The sequence below is a fragment of the Thamnophis elegans genome, chromosome 11, assembly GCF_009769535.1.
Source record: "Thamnophis elegans isolate rThaEle1 chromosome 11, rThaEle1.pri, whole genome shotgun sequence".
Taxonomy (NCBI): domain Eukaryota; kingdom Metazoa; phylum Chordata; class Lepidosauria; order Squamata; family Colubridae; genus Thamnophis; species Thamnophis elegans.
Window position 1 is genome coordinate 69,389,469 of NC_045551.1, and position 20,691 is coordinate 69,410,159.

Here is a 20,691-nt window from a genome sequence, read left to right on the forward strand (position 1 = left end):
CGTGGCTCATGCCAACCTGCCTGTTGCAGCCCTTTAATACCCGAAGCCAAAAATTGCAACTTTATTTCTTTTTAAAAAAGGGTCAATTATTATTCTTTTAAAGGGGGGGGTGGGGTTTGCAGAAAGCTGCGGCTCCGCCCCTTCCCGCACGCAGAGCCTTGGCTCCTCCCCCTTTCCCCCCTCGCCAGGCCCTTCCTTTTGTGGCCACGCCCCGTCGGACGCCGCCTCGGGCGTACGTAGGCCGGCTTACGCGTTCCGGCACTCAAGCGTCTCTCTCTTGTTTTTTTTTGGTTTTTTGACTCCTGCGGGAACCCGTCGCCGTTGGTCCGTCGCCGATTGCGGTCCGGGCGGCTGCCTTGGCTCTTTGCGGCCGGTGAAAAAAGAGTCCGCCGCCATGAGCGAGAAGGGGGAGCTGGATCTGACCGGCGCCAAGCAGAACACGGGGATGTGGCTGGTGAAGGTGAGCCTCGGGGGCCGGAGGAGAGGTCCCCGCCCGGGGGGAAGGAGGCTGGGGACCGGGGACGCTTCCTTTTCCCCTTTGGGGGGGGGCGGGGAGTGGGGGGGAGGTGGAACGACAGTTCGCCTGCGGAACTCCCCGCCACAAGGCGCAGTCAGGGTAAGGCTGCGGGTTCCCCAGGAGGAGAGCTGGGCTCCTGAAGGCGGGCAGGTCCGCCCAGGGGAGCCTCCATGGTCAGGAGCAGTGCACCTTGGGGTTTTATGGCTGATGAAGAAGCCTTGGGTGCCCCTTGCTGTACCATTTTGCCCGGGGGTTGGGTTGGGGGGGGTAAAGCTCCATAGAAATGCAGGGGGGGGTTCCTCAAAACCTACGAGGAGGGGGGGGGTCCTCGAAACCTACGACCACTTTTGGAGGAACCAAGATGCCCGTCGCTAAGCGAGATGGGGGTTGAATGAGGTTTCCAACCCCCCCCCCCTATGTTTTACAACCTTGCTTGACCCACCAACGTTAAGTAACTTGCCGCAGTTCATTTAGTGACACAGTCGTTAAGTGAATCTGGCTCCTCCCTTGACTTTGCTCGTCAGATGGTCGCAAAATGTAACAACCCCCCTCCCGGGACACCGTAACCGTCATAAGTACGAATCCATTGCCGAGCATTTGTATTTCGAGCACGTGACCCTGGGGATGCGGCCACAGTCGTAAGAGTGAAAAACAGTCGTATAACTTGTGAAAACGGAGCATTCTCAACGATGTAAGGCTTTTAAAAAGTGCAGTGATAAATAGCATCCTATTGCAAGGCATAGTGCAGGTAGTCCTCGACATACGGCCACAATAGAGGCCAACATTTCTGTTGTTAAGTGAAATGTGTGTTAGGTAAGTTTTGTCCCATGTTATGACTTTTCATGCCACCGTTTTTAAGTGAATCACTGCAGTTGGTATTAGTAACACGGTTGTTAAGTGAATCCGGCTTCCCCATTGACTTCGCTTGTCAAAAGTTTGCAAAAGGGGATCGCACCACCTTGGGACACACACATACTGCAACGGTCATAAGTATGAACCAATTGCCAAGTGTCCAAATTTTGATCCCATGAACGTGGGGCTGCTACAAAGCTCATAAGTGTGAAAAATGCTCCTATGTCCCTTTTTCTAGTGCCGTTGTAACTTACAGTCGCTAAATATTGTAAATCGAGGACTGCCTGTACAAGAAATCAGCATATGTTCATCTATTTCATCTTATTTTACTGGATAAGGATATCTTTCTTAATGGTGGCAGTGCAATAGTCATCATATCTACTTGACTTCAGGAAAGGATTTGACAAGGAGATTGGACAGCTATTTGTCCGGAATTGGGTAGGGTCTCCTGCTTGAGCAGAGGGCTGGACTAGAAGACCTCTGAGGTCCCTTTCAACTTTATTATCCTATTATTGTTTCATTTTCCTGATTGTCCAGAACATGCATACACATGAAAATATTGTTTACTGAGCCTGTCGCATCAACTCAAGTGAGTTTTCTGAAAAAGAACCGATTTACATTCTGATTATGAATATACTTTGGAGTGGGGTATTTTTTTTTGCATTGTACAACTATATAATCAATCTAAATTACTAGCAATCTTCATCAAGCAGAACCTGGGAACAAGCCATACAGAAGAAAAAATGTTCTGGTCTGAGCTGAACATTAAATCTGGAAAAAATAATATTTTGGTGGTTCACTAACTCCAATTAAGCTTAATTAGGTAGCATATCTAATAGCTGCAGGAGATTAAAATCTGAAATTGTATAGCTCTTTTTTAGATTGGGAAAAATTCTTTTCTGAAATGAGATTTCACTCGGGGCGGCTATATATATATATATATATAGCCTTTTTCAGCACATAGAATCTGCATTTCACTTTTGTAAAATCTTTACATGAGACTAGTTGAATTTCATTTGATTTATAAATCATTGGCTACAGTTCTTTATTATTACTTTTATGCTAATCATGCAATGTATGCACGAATATTCATAATTGTATGCATTAATCAGTATAATGAGTTAATATTTTAAGTATTAAGTATTTATAACAAATTAATAATATTCTAGAAAACCGTCTTCATATTTTAAATCCCTAGTTTATTTATTTACATATGCACCCACACAAATCTTTTTTCAGTCTTTCCTCTTTTATTTGTGAATGTTTAGAGTAGTTCATAAAAGAGGAAAAACACAAGCAGAACAAACCTCAAACAGAAGTATCATTATTTGGTTTGCAGAAAAACAGGTGTAAATAAAAGAGCAAAAAGCAACCTTTTAGCTACTAAATATCACATCGAATGTTTGAGGTTTCTGGAGCAAGAGATACAAATTGAATGAGTGGTTGTTTGAGATGCAACACTGGGAAGGATGTGTATCTCATGTGGACAGAATTAAGATTTTTCTTTCTCCCGGGATCCTTTTTTAAGATGATAAAAGATGTGAGATTAGGATTTCTTCAGATTTCCCCCACCCCAGATGCTTTAATCCTATTATAAGAACGTCATAGCATGTGTGGTTCTTGACTGCAAGGCCGAGGAATTGCACATTAATTTTCAGCAGTTGCAGTTCAAAAAAACTACTTTCCTTCAGGAACCTCTGAGCTGTTTTGGACCTAACAGGCCTCATTGATTGATTTTTGACTTCTAGGTTTCAAAAGGATGCGCTTTGCTGCTTTCTTCCTCCTCCTTTCGAGTATCTTTTACTCAGCAGTCAGGAGGAAGGCATGAAAAAGTAGCAGCAGAAGATGGCAAATACAGCAGTGAGTAGCCTCGTGTGTCTCCACTAGCATCATGTGTAAAGCTGCAGAATTGAGTTTCTGTCATGAGGTAGTTAACATCATATTATACCTAATAAAACTTGAAGAGGTCAAAATTATACACTTCTCAGGTCTGAGAATTAGGAGAATGGTTTTTTTTTTTTTTAATGATTGAGGTAATCCTTGGAGGCCAAATCTTTCCAAGCTTCTGCTGACTTCCTTGGCAAGAAGAGCTTAGCCAAGCTTAGGTGGACGTGAGGGGTGCTTGATGCTCTCTGAGCTTGGTGGTTTTCTTGTTTCATTACCCAAACTGTCCTAGCACTGATGATGTTACCTAGTTGGGTAATGGAATATCTGCAAGCTCCCAGAGCACTAAGGACCCCTCATTTCAACCCTGGGCAACAAATGTTCTCCTTAGGTGGACATACCATATGTGTGTGTTTGTGTGTATATGTGTATATGTGTGTGTGTTGATAGATAGATACAAGATAGATATAACACAGATAGATATATAAGATACAAGATAGATATAACAGACAGGCAGATAGATAGATTAGATAACTACAAGGTAGATATAACATAGATAGATAGATAGATAGATAGATAGATAGATAGATAGATAGATAGATAGATAGATGATAGATAGATAGATAGATAGATAGATAGATAGATAGATAATAGATAGATAGATAGATGATAGATAGATAGATGTATAAAAGATTCAATGAGACATTGTCTGCAGTGGGCATTGTTTTTGATAGAATACAATAAATGTCAGTTTCTGCTTAAAAAAAAACCATCCTATATTGCTGTCATGTTACCGCTGGATGCTGCCAAGGGCAATAAATGCAGGCCAGTTGCCAAATGCTTAAATGCAATCACGTGACTGTGGGGAGGGGGGGGTGAGGCTAGTCATCAGAACTTCAAATCAGGGTTGTTTAGTCCATTTGGGGGGTCCAGTTATCTGCAGTCCAGTGGTTCTAATCTCACCGGCTCAAGGTTGACTCAGCCTTCCATCCTTCCGAGGTGGGTAAAATGAGGACCCGGATTGTTGTTGGGGGCAAATATGCTGACTCTGTAAACCGCTTGGAGAGGGCTGAAAGCTCTAGGAAGCGGTGTATAAGTCTAACTGCTATTGCTATTGCTATTGATTAGTTTCCATCCATTGCTTCTTGTCTTGCCCTCAGGTGCTTTGGAGAACAGGCTGACCCCCCCCTCCTCTCCGTGGCAGCCCCTCAAATATTGTAAGACTGCTATCATGTCACCCCCTGGTCTTTCTTTTCATTAAACTAGACAAACCCTATTCCTGCAGCCATTCTTTGTATGAGTATATTATAGTGGGGCTTGTGTTGTGTATTGTTTGTATTCAGCTATGTTAATTGCAGGTTCAGTTTTAATCTTAGTATGGGGGTCAACCTATTCCCCCCCACCAAGGTCCTTTCCAACTCTGTTGTTCTGTTCTAATCTGATTTTCCAGGGAATTGCTCTGAAGAATTCCTCAGCTTTCTCTCTTCTTTGTCTCTCCCCGCCCCCCCCCCCCCCGTTCCTTGTTTGTTTGATGGATTGTTTTATTGGTTTTCCTTTTACGTATCATTCTGGGCTCCCTCAGAAGGAAGAACACCATGGAAATGAATCATACGGTGACAGTTTTATAACATTCTGCTTGACACAATCCAGTTGGAAATTCTACAACAAGGGAGCTACTAAATTATTATACAGCTGGGGGGTTGTGGGGGTGGGGGGAAATAGAGGTCGATTCTTTCTTTCTCTTTTCTTTAACAACCATCAAGAGCTTCCGCTCCTGCCAGTTTATAGCAGAAGGTGCGTCCACTCCTGAACTGTTCTTTGTCTCCTCCAAAATCTGGGGGAAATCTTTTTTTAAAAATTATTATATATCTTTTTTTTAAATTATCACTTTACAGGTAGTCCTTGATTTACGACCCCAATTGAACCCAAGCTTTCTGCTAAGCAGGATAGTTGTTAAGTGAACTTTGCCCCATTTTATGACCTATCTTGCCCCCGTTGTTAAGTGAATCGTGGCGGATGTTAAACGGTAATTATAGGACTCTGGCTTCCCCCTTGACTTTGCTTGGTCACAAAAGGGGATCACGTGACCCTAGGACACCGCGACCGTCATAAATCTGAGTCGGTCGTCAAGCGTCTGAATTTTGATCAGGTGGCTGTAGGGAGGTTGCAATGGTGATAAGTGTGAGAAACGGTCATAAGTCACTTTTTTTCAGTGCCATTCAGAGGACTTTAAACCAATCGATAAGAAAAGAGAAAGAATTCCTACAGATGATGGAAAGAGAAAGGGGGTTCTTTCTCAAAGAGAAGAGAAGGGAGCTAGTTGCAGAACGTGTGGGCTACTGCAAAAGCAGTGATCAGAGGACTAGCTACCACTTATAGAGTGCAGGAAAAATAAGAAAAAGAAACGGGACCAAAAGGCTTTGGAAGAAAAATAGAAAGAACTTGAATTAGAGTTTCAAAAGGAACCATCCCCAAGAAAACATGAACTGGGATCTGAAAGAGACACCCATAACAATAGAAAAAGAAAGGAAGGGAAGAAGGAAGGAAAGGAGGGGAGGAAGGAAGTAGAGAATGGAGGGACGAAGGAAAGGAAAGGAGTGGAGGGTAGAAGAGAGAGGAAGAGAAGGAGAGAAAGTAGGAGAGGAAGAAGAAGTGTGGAGGAGAGGTAAGGGAATAAGAAAGAGGTAAGGGAAGGTGGGTAGAAGGGAGAGAAAAAGAAGAAGAGGGAGGAAGAGAAAGAAAGAGAAGGAGAGAAGGTAGGAAGGAGAAGAAAAAGGGTAGGAGTAGGGGAGAGGTAAGGGAAGGAAGAAGGGGACGGAGACGAGGAAGGAAGGAAGTAGAGAAGGAAGGGAGGGAGAAAAGAAAAGAAAGAGAAAACGAGGTGGTGTCTTAGCAGGTGCGAAGGATGGTAAACAAAGCATTTTAAACTATACCTTATAACCTTTCAAATGGAATAATAATAATATAAGAATGGCAAAGAAAAAGAATAATTACGTGAATGTATATCTATAATCTGTATGTAAGAGAATAAATGACAGTAAAAATATTAAGCATAATATAGGTAAATAATATTTGGTCATAAGCAGCTAAGTTTAAATAAATAAAGAAATGTACATAAAAATGGATAACGAATAAGGAGATTATGAATGAAAGATAGAAATGTATAGTAGGAAAAACACTAACTGCAAAGAAACCGTTTCGGAACTGCTGTATGATATACGATGGAACTTATTGTTCCTATGTTGTTTTTAAGTTATGTGTTTGTTTTTGTTGATGTGCTTATGTGTTTAAAATAAAATAAAAAATTATCAAGGGAAAAAAAAAGAAATCGAATGGAGCTGATTAAACACAAACATTATGGAACAAGGTGAATTGGTGCAACAAATAATAAAACGAAGCAAAACTTTTTTTGAAAACGCTAATCAACCGTGAAGGTGGTTAGCCTATAGATTTAAGAAAAGAAAAAGAAAAGAAATGGATAATAAAATTACAGGACGAAGAAGGTACACTACATTGCCAAATGGAAAAGAAAAAAGATATAATGCATGGTTTCTACAAGATGCTATACGGCCATGAAAAAATGCCAGTGGAAAAAAACAGTACAATATTTGGATAAACAAACTGTTGTAAGTCGAGTGTGGCCATATGCTCCTTTGGGGGATCTGGAGTGATCCAGCTAGAGAATTGGATTTGTGCTGTAATTGATTCCATTTTTCTTGCGTGGCTTGTGCTGTAAACATTCCTAGTGCAAGAGGAGAGACACTAATACTGCCTTGCAAACAAGAGCAGAAATCGATGTTAACTTAATACAACAACAAGTCATTGCGTTTTATTTGCCCCAATGAAGAAAAGTGTGCTTTATAAACTTGCGGGAGAAAAGAGGACAGTGTTTTAGAGGGAAATAATCCTATTATTATATTTCACAGCTGCTTTCTGAAGTCCTGGCCGGCTACTACCAGAAATCTGATTTTTCTAAAAATTTCTTAGCACCCTGTGGCATTTGGCTGACTTTGGGTAGAAACTGTGGCAAGAAAGGTTGTAAAATGGGGCAAAACTCACATAAATATTTGTCTTGCTGAAAAACAGACATTTTGGGCTCAATTGTGGTCATATGTCAAGGACTACACACAGACACACACACACACACACACACACACACTTATGCTGGTCTTGTTGTATTCGGGTCTTTTCCCATGTAAGATTGAGATTGTCTTGGCAACGTTTCAGCGAGGTCTCACTTGCCATCTTCAGGCTGGGTTTTGGGCTTAAAGCGTGGTCAGAGTTGCCGTCCCTCTACAAACCTTGGTGGTGTGTGTGTGTGTGTGTGTGTAGTGCTGGCCCCGTTTCAGCAAGTGGATTGATTGGATGTGTGGCTGTATCATGATTGGTAGATTGGTGCTGATTGGTGTTGGCTGTGGGTGCATGTTGTTTTGTGTTGTAACGGCCTGGGTGGTGTGTGTGTGTGTGTGTGTGTATTTGTAGATTTTCACGGGTGTAGGTATGCTGGTCTTGTTGTATTCGGGTCTTTTCCCGTGTAAGATTGAGATTGTCTTCGCAACGTTTCAGCGAGGTCTCACTCGCCATCTCCAGGCTGGGTTTGGGGCTTAAAGTGTGGTCGGAGCTGCTGTCTTTCTATAAATCTTGGTGTGTGTTTGTGGAGTGCTGGCTTTTTGTCATAGGACAAGCAAACAGGAGAATAAATGCACACATCGCAGAACACAAGAACGCAGTAAGAAAAAGAAAAAGAAAAAACTTCCTCCCTTTTCCAGCACCTTAAAGCTGCAGGACATGAAATTGATTTTGAAGGAACCAGGTTAATCTCCAAAACTGAACACTTCAAGAAGAGAATAATTATGGAAGCTATCGAAAATAGAGAAACACCCCCACAACATGAATAAATGTGATGATACCTCCCGCCTACCAGACATCTGGAAACCAGCCCTAGTCAACAAACGAGTCCCACCCACCACGCAGGCCGTTACAACACGAAACAACAACAGACACACAGCCAGCACCAAGCAGCACCAATCTACCAATCATGATACAACCACATGACCAATCATTTCACTTACTGAAACAAAGGCAGCACTCCACACACACACCCCACCAAGATTTATAGAAAGATGGCAGCTTCGATCACACTTTAAGCCCAAAACCCAGCCTAGGTATGCAGGTCTTGGCATATTCGGGTCTTTTCCCGTGTAAGATTGGGAGGACTTTGGCGATGTTTTGATGAGGTCCCACTTGCCATCTTGAGATGGCGAGTGGGACCTCATCGAAACATCGCCAAGATGCTACCAATCTTACATGGGAAAAGACGCGAATACACCAAGACCTGCATATAGATAGACAGAGAGACACGCACACACGTTTGTGTGTTTGTGTGTATATGTGTGTGTGTTGATAGATAGATAGATAGATAGATAGATAGATAGATAGATAGAAGATAGATATAACAGACAGACAGGCAGATAGATAGATTAGATAACTACAAGATAGATATAACATAGATAGATAGATGATAGATAGATAGATAGATAGATAGATAGATAGATAGATAGATATAGATAGATAGATAGATAGATGATAGATAGATAGATAGATAGATAGATAGATAGATAGATAGATAGATATAACAGACAGGCAGATAGATAGATAGATTAGATAACTACAAGATAGATAGATAGATAGATAGATAGATAGATAGATAGATAGATAGATAGATAGATAGATAGATAGATAGATGATAGATAGATATAACAGACAGGCAGATAGATAGATTAGATAACTACAAGATAGATGATAGATAGATAGATAGATAGATAGATAGATAGATAGATAGATAGATAGATAGATAGATAGATAGATAGATAGATATAACAGACAGGCAGATAGATAGATTAGATAACTACAAGATAGATGATAGATAGATAGATGATAGATAGATAGATAGATAGATAGAGATAGGTAGATAGATAGATAGATAGATAGATAGATAGATAGATAGATAGATAGATAGATAGATAGATATAACAGACAGGCAGATAGATAGATAGATTAGATAACTACAAGATAGATAGATAGATAGATAGATAGATAGATAGATAGATAGATAGATAGATAGATAGATAGATAGATAGATAGATAGATATAACAGACAGGCAGATAGATAGATTAGATAACTACAAGATAGATGATAGATAGATAGATAGATAGATAGATAGATAGATAGATAGATAGATAGATAGATAGATGATAGATACAACAGACAGGCAGGTAGATAGATTAGATAACTACAAGATAGATAGATGATAGATAGATAGATAGATAGATGATAGATAGATAGATAGATAGATAGATAAGATAAGATAAGATAAGATATGTATAAAAGATTCAATGAGGCATTGTCTACAGTGGGCATTGTTTTTGATAGAATACAATAAATGTCAGTTTCTGCTTTAAAAAATCCCATCCTATATTGCTGTCATGTTACCGCAGGATGCTACCAAGGGCAATAAATGCAGGATAGTTGCCAAATGCCTAAATGCAATCACATGACTGTGGGAAAGGGGGGGGCGAAGCTAGTCATCAGAACTTCAAATCAGGGTTGTTTAGTCCATTTTGGGGGGGTCTGTTGTAACTTTGAACTAGTGCTAAGTGACTGGCTGGACTAAGACAACTATATGGACATGTTACTATGTGTTTACTAATAGCTTTTATTTGGACTGGCACATCCTATCTGATTGTTGCTCGGTCGGTATCCTAAACAAATGACCCCTTGGGAGCCCCATATCAAAACACGTTACCTTATGTCCAGCCGGAATTTGAAAACAACATTTAATACGACAAGAGTGCTTGAGCAAAATGGTTTGGTTGAGATCAGCCTATGTGGGACTAATTGGGGTAGATTTTAGGGGTGACACCAAAATATAATTTTTTTAAATCCATATATTAAATTACTTTATTTTATTATTTTATTCCAATCTCATTTTAAAGTGTATTCCGATTTCATTTTAAATTGTATTTTATTGGAGTTTAGTGATAATTTGAGTTTGGAACTCTGCACTTTGATATGGCCCATGGACTAATCAATAAAGTGAACTAAGTATGATATTAAACAGCTTACATCGTTGGCCTTTCGCTTCCCTAGGCGGCTTTTAAAATTCTGAAATGGTGTATAACGTGTGGTGTTAGCAAATACTAAATTGCCCTGCTTTGAAAAACCACTTATTTTCCTGTTAGGGAGGAGGCCTTGAGATGCTCATGGATCGATGGTGTCCCATCAAATCATCTTCAACTCCTGGTGGCCACTTCGGAAGATTTTTCTCCCATGTTTTTTTTTTCCAGGTCTACAGTACATCCATGGCTATTGCAACTAACCCCCTCTTACCTTGATGCTGGTTTATTCCCAACGTTTGGCTCTTTGTGGCAGATTTTTCTTCATGGTCTTTTTTTTCTCCTCCTCCTTTCAGGTCCCAAAATACCTGTCTCAGCAATGGAACAAAGCTTTAGGAAGAGGCGAAGTAGGGAAGCTAAGAATCGCCAAGTAAGAAAGTTTATGTTTTACGTATTCCAGAAAGTGGCCAGCTTCTAAGTCAGTGTTTCTCAACCTTGGCAACTTGAAGATATCCGGACTTCAACTCCCAGAATTCCCCAGCCAGCATTCGCTGGCTGGGGAATTCTAGGAGTTGAAGTCCGGACATCTTCAAGTTGCCAAGGTTGAGAAACACTGCTCTAAGTGATGGCTAACCTTTTTGTTGGCGCGTGCTAAAGGTGCAATGCACGGGCAACAGCCCTCCATGCGCTCCGCACCCTGCACATGCACCCCTGACCTCCCCCCCCCCCGGTGCCTTATTTTGGGCGTAGTAGGACTCCCTGCAGCCTCCCGGGACCTAAAACAGGCTCTGTAGGGGCGCCACATGCCCCTGCACATACATGTGCAACCCCCCCCAGCATGTGCACGTGTCTCCTACATGCGTCATATCCCCCGCGCATGCACCAAAGAGGCCCAAAAATCAGCTCACCAGCGGGAGGCGTATGAGCATGCCCAGTGGAGCTGAGCTGGGGCGAGGGCTTGCGTGCCCGCGGAGAGGGCTCTGTGTGCCACCTGTGTCACGCCTGCTACAGGTTTGCCATCTCGGTTCTAAGGGCTCTTTGGGGAAGGAAGTTCCAGAACTCTTTTGCTTCCCAACTTAGCAAAGCATACCATAATAACATGAAAAGTGGCCATCTCTTTGCAGCCTAAATAGCTGGACCTCCCATAAAAACAGCATCAAGCTGCATAGAAATGTAAACATCTTTTGGGAATATATTACTTTTGTTGTCATTGCTAGAAGAAAAATTAGCCCTAAAAATATCCTTGTTTGTTTCTTTTACAGAAATCAAGGACGAACAGAAGTAAGTTAACAGATCAACGACTATCCTTATGCATGCCTGTATTTTGATACGGAGTTGAGCTGAATCACCCTTGCCTCTTAGAATTTTATTTGCTTTTGCTTAGGCCTCTTAGCTAAGGTCTCTCGTATTAAATCCGGGCCCACCCTAGACTCGTCGCGTTTCGAACCCAGAACCTTCGTAAACCGCCTTTTAACAACGGGCAAGGCAATCTGGAAAAAAAAAAAGGAAAAAGGAAAAGATGAAAGCCAATTTTCTAAACGCTGGAAGCAAAAAAATAAAGAAATAAATTGACAGGTGCTTTCTTTATGAGGGAAGCCGATATTTTGGAATAACAAGTGAGTTCGTATGCTGTCTTGCTGGACGTCGCAATTTGATTACTCACCGGGTCCCAAAGAAAGGGCAGGGGTGAAATTCAGGAGGTTCTGACAAGTTCTGGAGAACCAGTAGCAGAAATTTTGAGGAGTTCAAAGAACCGGCAAATGCCACCTCTGGCTGGCCGCAGAGTGGGGAAGGAATGGAGATTCCCTCCTGGAGTGGGGAGGGAATGGAGATTTTGCAGTATCCTTCCCCTGCCATGCCCACCAAGCCATGCCCACAGAACCAGTAGTTAAAAAAAAATTGAATTTTACCACTGGGAAGAGGATGGGCTAGAAATAGCTTTTGCAAAATAGTCAGCAGAATAAAACAATGGTTTCTTCAATTCAGTTCCTTTATTTTATTTCCTGGATAGGGAAATGGAGCAGAAAAAAAAAGAATTAAGCAATAATAATAATAATAATAATAACAACAACAACAATTTTCAAGCCAACGTTTAATTCAGAAGGGGGCTTTAAAGGCTAAAAGGGCCGAGAGACCAAAGGATCACACAGAGACAGAAACTGAATTTCCATCCGTATTAACTCCGACCCAGCGGGCCCCACTCCAATCTGCCATTCTGGATTGAAATAAATCAGAATGAATACACAGCAATCAAATTATCTGCTTCTCCTTCTCAGCAATGGTGTGATGATGTATTAAACATATATCACATGCATTTTTGAGGGCTCTGGAGGTGGCTCTTTAGCCATAAAATAAAAGATAGGTTTTTTGGGACGTTTGACTTGAAATTCTAGAGCCGAGGTGGCGCAGTGGTTAGAGTGCAGTACTGCAGCCACTTCAGCTGACTGTTATCTGCAGTTCGGCTGTTCAAATCTCACCGGCTCAGAGTTGACTCAGCCTTCCATCCTTCCGAGGTGGGTAAAATGAGGACCCAGATTGTTGTTGGGGGCAATATGCTGACTCTGTAAACCGCTTAGAGAGGGCTGAAAGCCCTATGAAGCGGTATATAAGTCTAACTGCTATTGCTATGTGGACAAGAGCAACTAGGATGATTGAAGGTCTGGGGGCTAAAAGATATGAAGGATGGTTGGAGGAATTGGGTGTGGCCAGTCTAGAGAAAATAAGGACCAGGGGGGACATGATAGCAGAATTCCAATATTTGAGGGGCTGCCACAAAGAAGAGGGGGCCGAATTATTCTACAAAGCGCCAGAAGGCAGGGCAAGAAGCATCAATGGATGGCAACTAATCAAGGAGAGAAGCAACCTGGAACTAAGGAGAAACTTCCTGGCAGTGAGGACAATTTAGCCAGTGGAACCACTTGCCACCAGAAGTTGTGAATGCTCCATCACTGGAGGTTTTTAAGAAGAGACTGGACAGCCACTTGTCTGAAATGGTACTATGGGGTCTCCTGCTTGAACAGGGGGCTGGACTAGAAGACCTCCAAGGTCCCTTCCAGCCCTCTTCTGAGTCATGCCTCCCTGCCAGCTGCATGTGACGTAGCTATGAATTATCCCTTCAATTGTGTGAGATATTTCATGCCCTCGTCCAAAGGTATTTTAGAGAGGATGGTACAGATAGTCCTTGGCTTATGACCACAACTGTGCCCGAAATTAATGTTGCTAAGGATGACATTTGTTAAGTCAGTTTTGCCCCGTTTTGCAACTTTCCTTGCCGCAGTCGTTAAGTGAATCATTGCAGTTTATCAATTTAGTAACCTGGTTGTTCAGTAAATCCGGCTTCCCCGTTGATTTGGCTTGTCAGGAGGTCGCAAAAGGAGATCAAATGACCTTGGGACGCTGCAACTGTCATAAGTACGAGTCAGTTGCCAAACAACTGAATTTTGATCACCTGAGTATGGGGATGCTCCCAAGGTCATCTCCCTTTTTTTCAGTGCTGCTCCACAAATGGTGATTGGGAATCCACATGTTGGTTTTATGAAATGCTGTTAAGATTTGGACTCTCCTTTGGTGGGAAACGACCAAAATTGTCTCCCACCCACCTCCAGATTTGGCCAGCACCCCACCCCACCCCATCCAGCCATTTCTTGGTCCTAAATGTTCAACGTCTGTTTCTGGTTCTTAAGGTCTCTTTCACCTTGAACGAAGATCTCGCCAGCATTAACAATATCGGGGGGAAGGCCACGTCCATCAGTGCGCCAAGAGACCACCCTTTCCTTTTGCAAAACGTGGGCGGGCAGACCCTCACCGTCTTCACCGAGAGCTCCGGAGGTAAGTGGGAGGGCAGAGCCCCCGAAGCTTGCAAAACGGCAGGCGATGCTGTAAGAGAATCAAAAGTCCAGGTCCCAGCGTTTGAGATGCCCTTTGCTGTCTCCGGGTGAATTTGATTTTACGACCAGGTTTTAAGCATCCCGTGCTGAAGGATGTCAGTTAAAGTTGAAAGAGCCTAGGGCACCTCTGGCCTCGTGCCATCTAGATCTCCAACAAAGCTTTGTCAGCAAGAAAAAACTAAGGTTCTCCTTTTAGGGGAGAAAAACCAAATGCACAGGGACAGTGTAGGTGGTACCTTGCTCAATCGTAGCAACTATGAGGGGGATCTTGGAGTCCTAGTGGAGAACCATTTAAATAGGAGCCAGCCGTGGGCAGCAGCTGCCAAAAAAGCCAACATAGTTCTAGGCTGCATCAACAGAGGGATAGAATCAAGATCACGTGAAGAGTTAATACCACTTTAGAATGCCTTGGTAAGGCCACACTTGGAATACGGCATTCAGTTTTGGTCACCACGATGTAGAAAAGATGTGGAAACTCTAGAAAGAGTGCAGAGAAGAGCAACAAAGAGGATTAGGGGACTGGAGGCTAAAACATAAGAAGAACGGTTGCAGGAACTGGGCATGGCTAGTTTAATAGAAAGAAGGACCAGGGGAGACAGGATAGCAGTCTTCCAATATCTCAGGGGTTGCCACAAAGAAGAGGGAGTCGAACTGTTTTCAAAGGCACCTGAGGGTAGAATAAGAAGCAATGGGTGGAAACTCATCAAGGAAAGAAGCAACCTAGAACTAAGGAGAAATTTCCTACCAGTGAGGGCAATTAACCAGTTGAACAACTTGCCTCCAGAAGTTGTGAATGCCCCAACACTGGAAGTTTTTAAGAAGAGATTGGACAATCCTTGCCTGAAATGATGTAGAGTTTCCTGCCTAAGTAGGAGGTTGGTCTAGAAGACCTCCAAGGTCCCTTTCAATTCTAGTCTATTCCGTTCTGTTCTATTCTAGTCTACATTCTATTCTGCATTCTATTCTAGTCTCCCTTCTCTATTTTATATTTCCACTTCACTTCACTCCACGTACCCTTACTCCTACTGAAAATGTCCGTAAATTTCTAGGCATGAGTTACTCTTAAGCAGAAGGTTTCATACTCAGAGCTGTAGCTTCTCCCACACTTACTCAACTGGTGCTCTTGAACTCTGGTCTAAAGCTATCCAGATATCTTATGTTGAAAATCTTAACTTGACTAGGCTTCATCCAATATAATTCAGCTGGAAAACCCAGTTTATTGAGCTGCTCTCAAGTTTATATTCCTTGCTTGCCTGGCCCCTCCTCCCTCCCTCCCTCCCTCCCTCCTGCGTTCCTTGCTTGCTTCCTTCCTTCTTTCCTTCCTTCCTTCCTTCCTTCCTTCCTTCCTTCCTTCCTTCCTTCCTTCCTTCCTTCCTTCCTTCTTTCTTTCTTTCTTCTGGCACCGTGTCATCTCTAAAACCCAGCCTGAGTTCATGAAAGCATAGAGGCTGCTATGATGAGCCTACGTCAGAATGCTTGGCAGATATTTTCTAGGCTGGTGGAACCGAGGTGGCGCAGTGGTTAGAGAGCACTGCAGGCTACTTCAGCTGACTGCTAGTTCTGCAGTTCGGCTGTTCTAATCTCACCGGCTCAGGGTTGACTCAGCCTTCCATCCTTCCGAGGTGGGTAAAATGAGGACCCGGATTGTTGTTGGGGGCAAATATGCTGACTCTGTAAACCGCTTTGAGAGGGCTGAAAGCCCTATGAAGCGGTATATAAGTCTAACTGCTATTGCTAACCCAAATCTGGTTTTTGGGTTCTGTATGAAATTCTCAGTGAATTTATGTGATTGTTGATCTATCTACCTTCACTGGGGCGTTCAAATCAAATACCATTCAAGGTGGCAATCCTGCTCATTGGAAGGCATGATGAAGCCAAGACCTCTGGGGCCACAAGCCCTTTGTGTAACTTGATTAGTGAGGAAGAGGAGAAGGCTGGGTGGGATTTCCTGGGACTTCTCCCATGTTGCTGAGGCTGCCCAAGGTGGTGCAGTGGTTAGAGTGCTGTACTGCAGCCACTTCAGCTGACTGCTATCTGCAGTTCGGCGGTTCTAATCTCGCCGGCTCAGGGTTGACTCAGCCTTCCATCCTTCCGAGGTGGGTGAAATGAGGACCCAGACTGTGGGGGCGATATGCTGACTCTGTAAACCGCTTAGAGAGGACTGAAAGCCCTATGAAGCGGTATATAAGTCTAACTGCTATTGCTATTGCTATTGCTACGTTGCTCATAACATGTCTTTTCCGTACGGAATTTGGCATTTCTCTCCTCCCTTTCTCCTCCTCTGTGGTTGGATTGTCAACGTTTCAGGGATGTCAGTTACTGAATTATTATTTGTTTTATTTTTAATGCCAGAATGGAATTCTTTTTGCAAAATCCTGAAGCTGGTTGAGAGAGAGAGAGAAAGAGACAGACAGAGAGAGAGAGACAGAGACAGAGACAGAGAGAGGGAGACACAGAGAGAGAGAGATGGAGAGAGAGAGAGACGGAGACAGAGAGACACAGAGAGAGACAGAGAGAGAGAGAGACGGAGACAGACAGAGAGAGGGAGACACAGAGAGAGAGAGAGAGAGAGATGGAGAGAGAGAGAGGGAGACAGAGAGAGAGACACAGAGAGAGAGAAAGAGAGAGAAAGAAAGAAAGAAAGAAAGAAAGAAAGAAAGAAAGAAAGAAAGAAAGACCCAGTTATTATCTTTGCGAAGCTCTTTGGTTGTTTATGCATGAAACATAAACCATGTTTTCCTTCTGTGAAAATCACCGTATGTACATCACCGGTTGCCATGCAACGGTGCAATTTTGGCTCTCCGTTATTTTGCCTTGAAGGGCTGCTCCACTTCTACACTTTGGGAATCTATTTCAATATTAACCAGACACCCTGGGCAAAATATGCATTGGTTTTTTTCCCAAATCGTTAAAGTAGTTACAGTATAATCTGGTATTTCATCTGCAATAAAACTGGCATGTTTCGCTGCTTAACAACATACATGCCTCCTTGATGAGTCAGAGATTTAGAAACACTGCACAGAACACAGGTAGTCCTCGATTTACAACAGTTTACTTAGAGGCCATTTGAAGCAAGCGTGGCACTGACAGAAGTGACTTACGGCCATTTTCCACACAACCTTTGTAGCATCCCGATCACCACGTGATCAAAAATCAGATGCTTGGAAATGTATTTTGGCTCGTATTGATGATGGTTGCAGCGTCCCGGGGGGGTGTGTGTGTGTCACATGATCCCCTTTTACGACCTTCTGACAAGCAAGGTCAAAGGAGAAGCCAGGTTCACTTAACAGCCATGTTACTATCTTAATAACTGCAGAGATTCACTTAGCAACCTGTTCTGTCCCCCCCTTCTTCGCTCGTTAACAGACGACAGGCAGACAAACTTAAAAGGAAAGAACTTTATCAGTCCTCGGCTCAGACTGGCTGCGAGCCCAAAAATAAACATAAATAAAGTCTCTGGCAAGAAGATAACAGAATGCAAAACAAAACTCTTACAAAGCAATTCACTTCTCCAAGTGTCTCCTTGAATCAGGGTTACAGAAAGCCAATCACTTCTCCAAGTGTCTCTCACAAACAAACCACGACCGATGAACGATGAACGTTGACTCCTGCAACCAGGGCGTGGCACCACCCGTCCTTTTATCACCAGAAGACGCCACTAACGAGCCCCAGCTGCCTTGTTAATCTTGCATCCCGACTCAACTCACAGCAAACTTCTGCTGAGTCACAACAGCAACCATGGCAAGAAAGGTGACAACATGGGGCAAAACTCACTTAAGTGCCGTGGTGGCGCAGTGGTTAGAATGCAGTACTGCAAGCTACTTCTGCTGACTGCCCACTGCCTGCAGTGGGCCAAGGTGGCGCAGTGGTTAGGGTGCAGTACTGCAGGCCACTTCAGCTGACTGTTATTTGCAGTTCAGCGGTTCTAATCTCACCGGCTCAAGGTTGACTCAGCCTTCCATCCTTCCGAGGTGGGTGAAATGAGCACCCAGACTGTGGGGGCGATATGCTGACTCTGTAAACCGCTTAGAGAGGGCTGAAAGCCCTATGAAGCGGTATATAAGTCTAACTGCTACTGCTATTGCAGTTCGAATCTCACCAGGCTCCAGGTTGACTCAGCCTTCCGTCCTTCTGAGATGGTCAAATGAGGACCCGGATTGTTGCGGGCAAGGCGCTGACTCTGCAAACCGTTTAGAGAATGCTGTAAAAACACTATGAAGTGGTATATAAGTCTAAATGCTATTGCTATTAATAATATTCCCACTTCCAGGAGTTCGATCCTGACCAGCTGACGGTTGACTCAGCCTTCTGTCCTTCCGAGGTCGGTAAAATAAGGACCCAGGTTGTTGGAGGGGGGGGGGGCAAGATGCTGACTCTGCAAACCGTTTAGAGAATGCTGTAAAAACACCATGAAGTGGTATATGAGTCTTGTGCTAAGTGCTATACCTACATGCTTCTGCATTATAATCAGAAGCACGTAAGTATAACACCCAGACTAGCTGTAGGAGATCGAGTGACAGAAATCGGAGGCGGAGTGAAAAGAGGTATCAGCCTGGAATCCAATTAGGTACAAATTCCCGTGAATTCCGTTGATCCTTGTCTGGCTCCAAGCTGGGGTTCCACCACAAAACCGCGCCCGACTAAACCGCGTCACTGACATCATCAACAGGGTGACAACAGCGCAGAGACAGAAGCACGCTGTAAACCCTAAACCTAAAATTAACCCCTAAACCTAATCCCCCTAAACCTAACCCTTAACCTAACCCTAAACCTAATCCTAACCCTTAACCTAAACCTAACCCTAACCCTTAACCTAACCCTAAACCTTAACCTAACCCTAAACCTAACCCTTAACCTAACCGTAAACCTAACCGTAAACCTAACCCTAACCCTTAGCCTAACCCTAAACCTAACCCTTAACCTAACCCTAAACCTAACCCTTAACCTAACCCTAATCCTAAACCTAACCCTAACCCTAACCCTTAACCCAACCCTAAACCTAACCCTTACCTTAAGTTGAATTGGCTTGCTTTCAAAGCGCTATTTAAAGCGCCCTTCTTTCTCCGCGCTTGCTGTTGTCGCCCTGTTGATGACGTCAGCGACGCGGTTTAATCGGGCGCGGCTTAGTCGAGCGCGGTTTTGACGGGTCACGCCAAGCTGGTGCTAAGCATTAGTTGAAAAGATTCCTATGCATAAAACTCTGTAGAGGTTCTCCATCCTCCAGTCCATGGTTGACCCAAAGGTGCTTTTTTCAGGAGGCAACTGGACTTCCTTGTTTGTTTGTTTTGCTTTTGAAGATGTTTCGCTTCTCATCCAAGAAGCTTCTTTAGCTCTGACAGGATAATGGACAGGATGAGCTGAAGGAGCTTCTTGGATGAGAAGCAAAACGTCTTCAAAAGCAAAACAAACAAACAAGGAAGTCCAGTTGCCTCCTGAAAAAAAGCACCTTGGGGGTTTCTATGCATACTTGTAGGTATCTAAGCCGTCAATCAATCTATTTGCACCTCATGTGCTTTACATTATTGTCACTGCACCTCGCGCAGCGAAATTAAAGGCCATCTTCAGTGTACATTATAACCATCAAAGCAAAACACCAACACTCACCCTTCACATTGTGTGCAGTTGTATTGAAAAGCCCTGCTATTGCCTTAATATTGCACAACACCGTAGGATTCAATGTAGTTACTGCCCTGGGATAGAAGCTGGGATAGAAGCCTATTTGCCCTAGTTTTGATTGTCCTGTACCGGCTGCCAGATGGTAAAAGTTCAAAAAAAAAAAAAAAAGGGTGCCCAGGATGAGATTTAAGGATGTTTTGAATTTAAGGATGTTTTGAACTTTTTTAAGGCAGCGGGAGCTATAAAGCTATAGCAATAGCAGTTAGACTTATATACCACTTCATAGGCCTTCCAACCCTCTCTAAGTGGTTTACAGAGTCAGCATATCGCCCCCACAGTCTGGGTCCTCACTTCACCCACCTCGGAAGGATGGAAGGCTGAGTCAACCTTGAGCCGGTGAGATTAGAACCGCCGAACTGCAGATAACAGTCAGCTGAAGTGGCCTGCAGTACTGCACCCTAACCACTGCGCCACCTTGGCTCTAAGCTCTTCCAAAGAGGAGAGAGGGCAACCCATGATCCTCTGGGCAATGACGTTGGACCTCCGGAGCGCAATTCACACGTGTACCCAGCCTTTCATAGCCCAGCGAATAGTCTTGTAGGTTCTACATATGCCCTCCTCTTTCCTCTGCAAACCACGTTCTCTGCTTCCCTGCTGTATTGCCCACCGAGATTGAAACCTTCGGGAAAAATATACACCTACTCTGTGTTTAAAAATAACACAACCACAAACCTCTGGCTTGTGCCCACAAGCACCTCCCCACTGTGAAGAAACGAATGTGCGTTGAAATGTGATCTCCCCCATTGGCATTCTTTCCAT

General features: G+C 43.4%; 1 protein-coding gene across 1 annotated transcript in view; it reads left to right on the plus strand.

Annotated features, from left to right (window-relative positions):
* Positions 1 to 295: 295 nt before the first annotated feature.
* GTF2F2 (general transcription factor IIF subunit 2) overlaps positions 296 to 20,691 on the plus strand; it is a 59,223-nt gene continuing 38,827 nt past the window's right edge. Inside the window, exons 1-4 of the mRNA XM_032227006.1 lie at positions 296 to 460; positions 10,726 to 10,799; positions 11,632 to 11,650; positions 14,053 to 14,197. Of these exons, the coding sequence (XP_032082897.1) occupies positions 395 to 460; positions 10,726 to 10,799; positions 11,632 to 11,650; positions 14,053 to 14,197 (304 nt within the window). The 5' untranslated portion in view covers positions 296 to 394. The remainder of the gene's footprint in view (positions 461 to 10,725; positions 10,800 to 11,631; positions 11,651 to 14,052; positions 14,198 to 20,691) is intronic.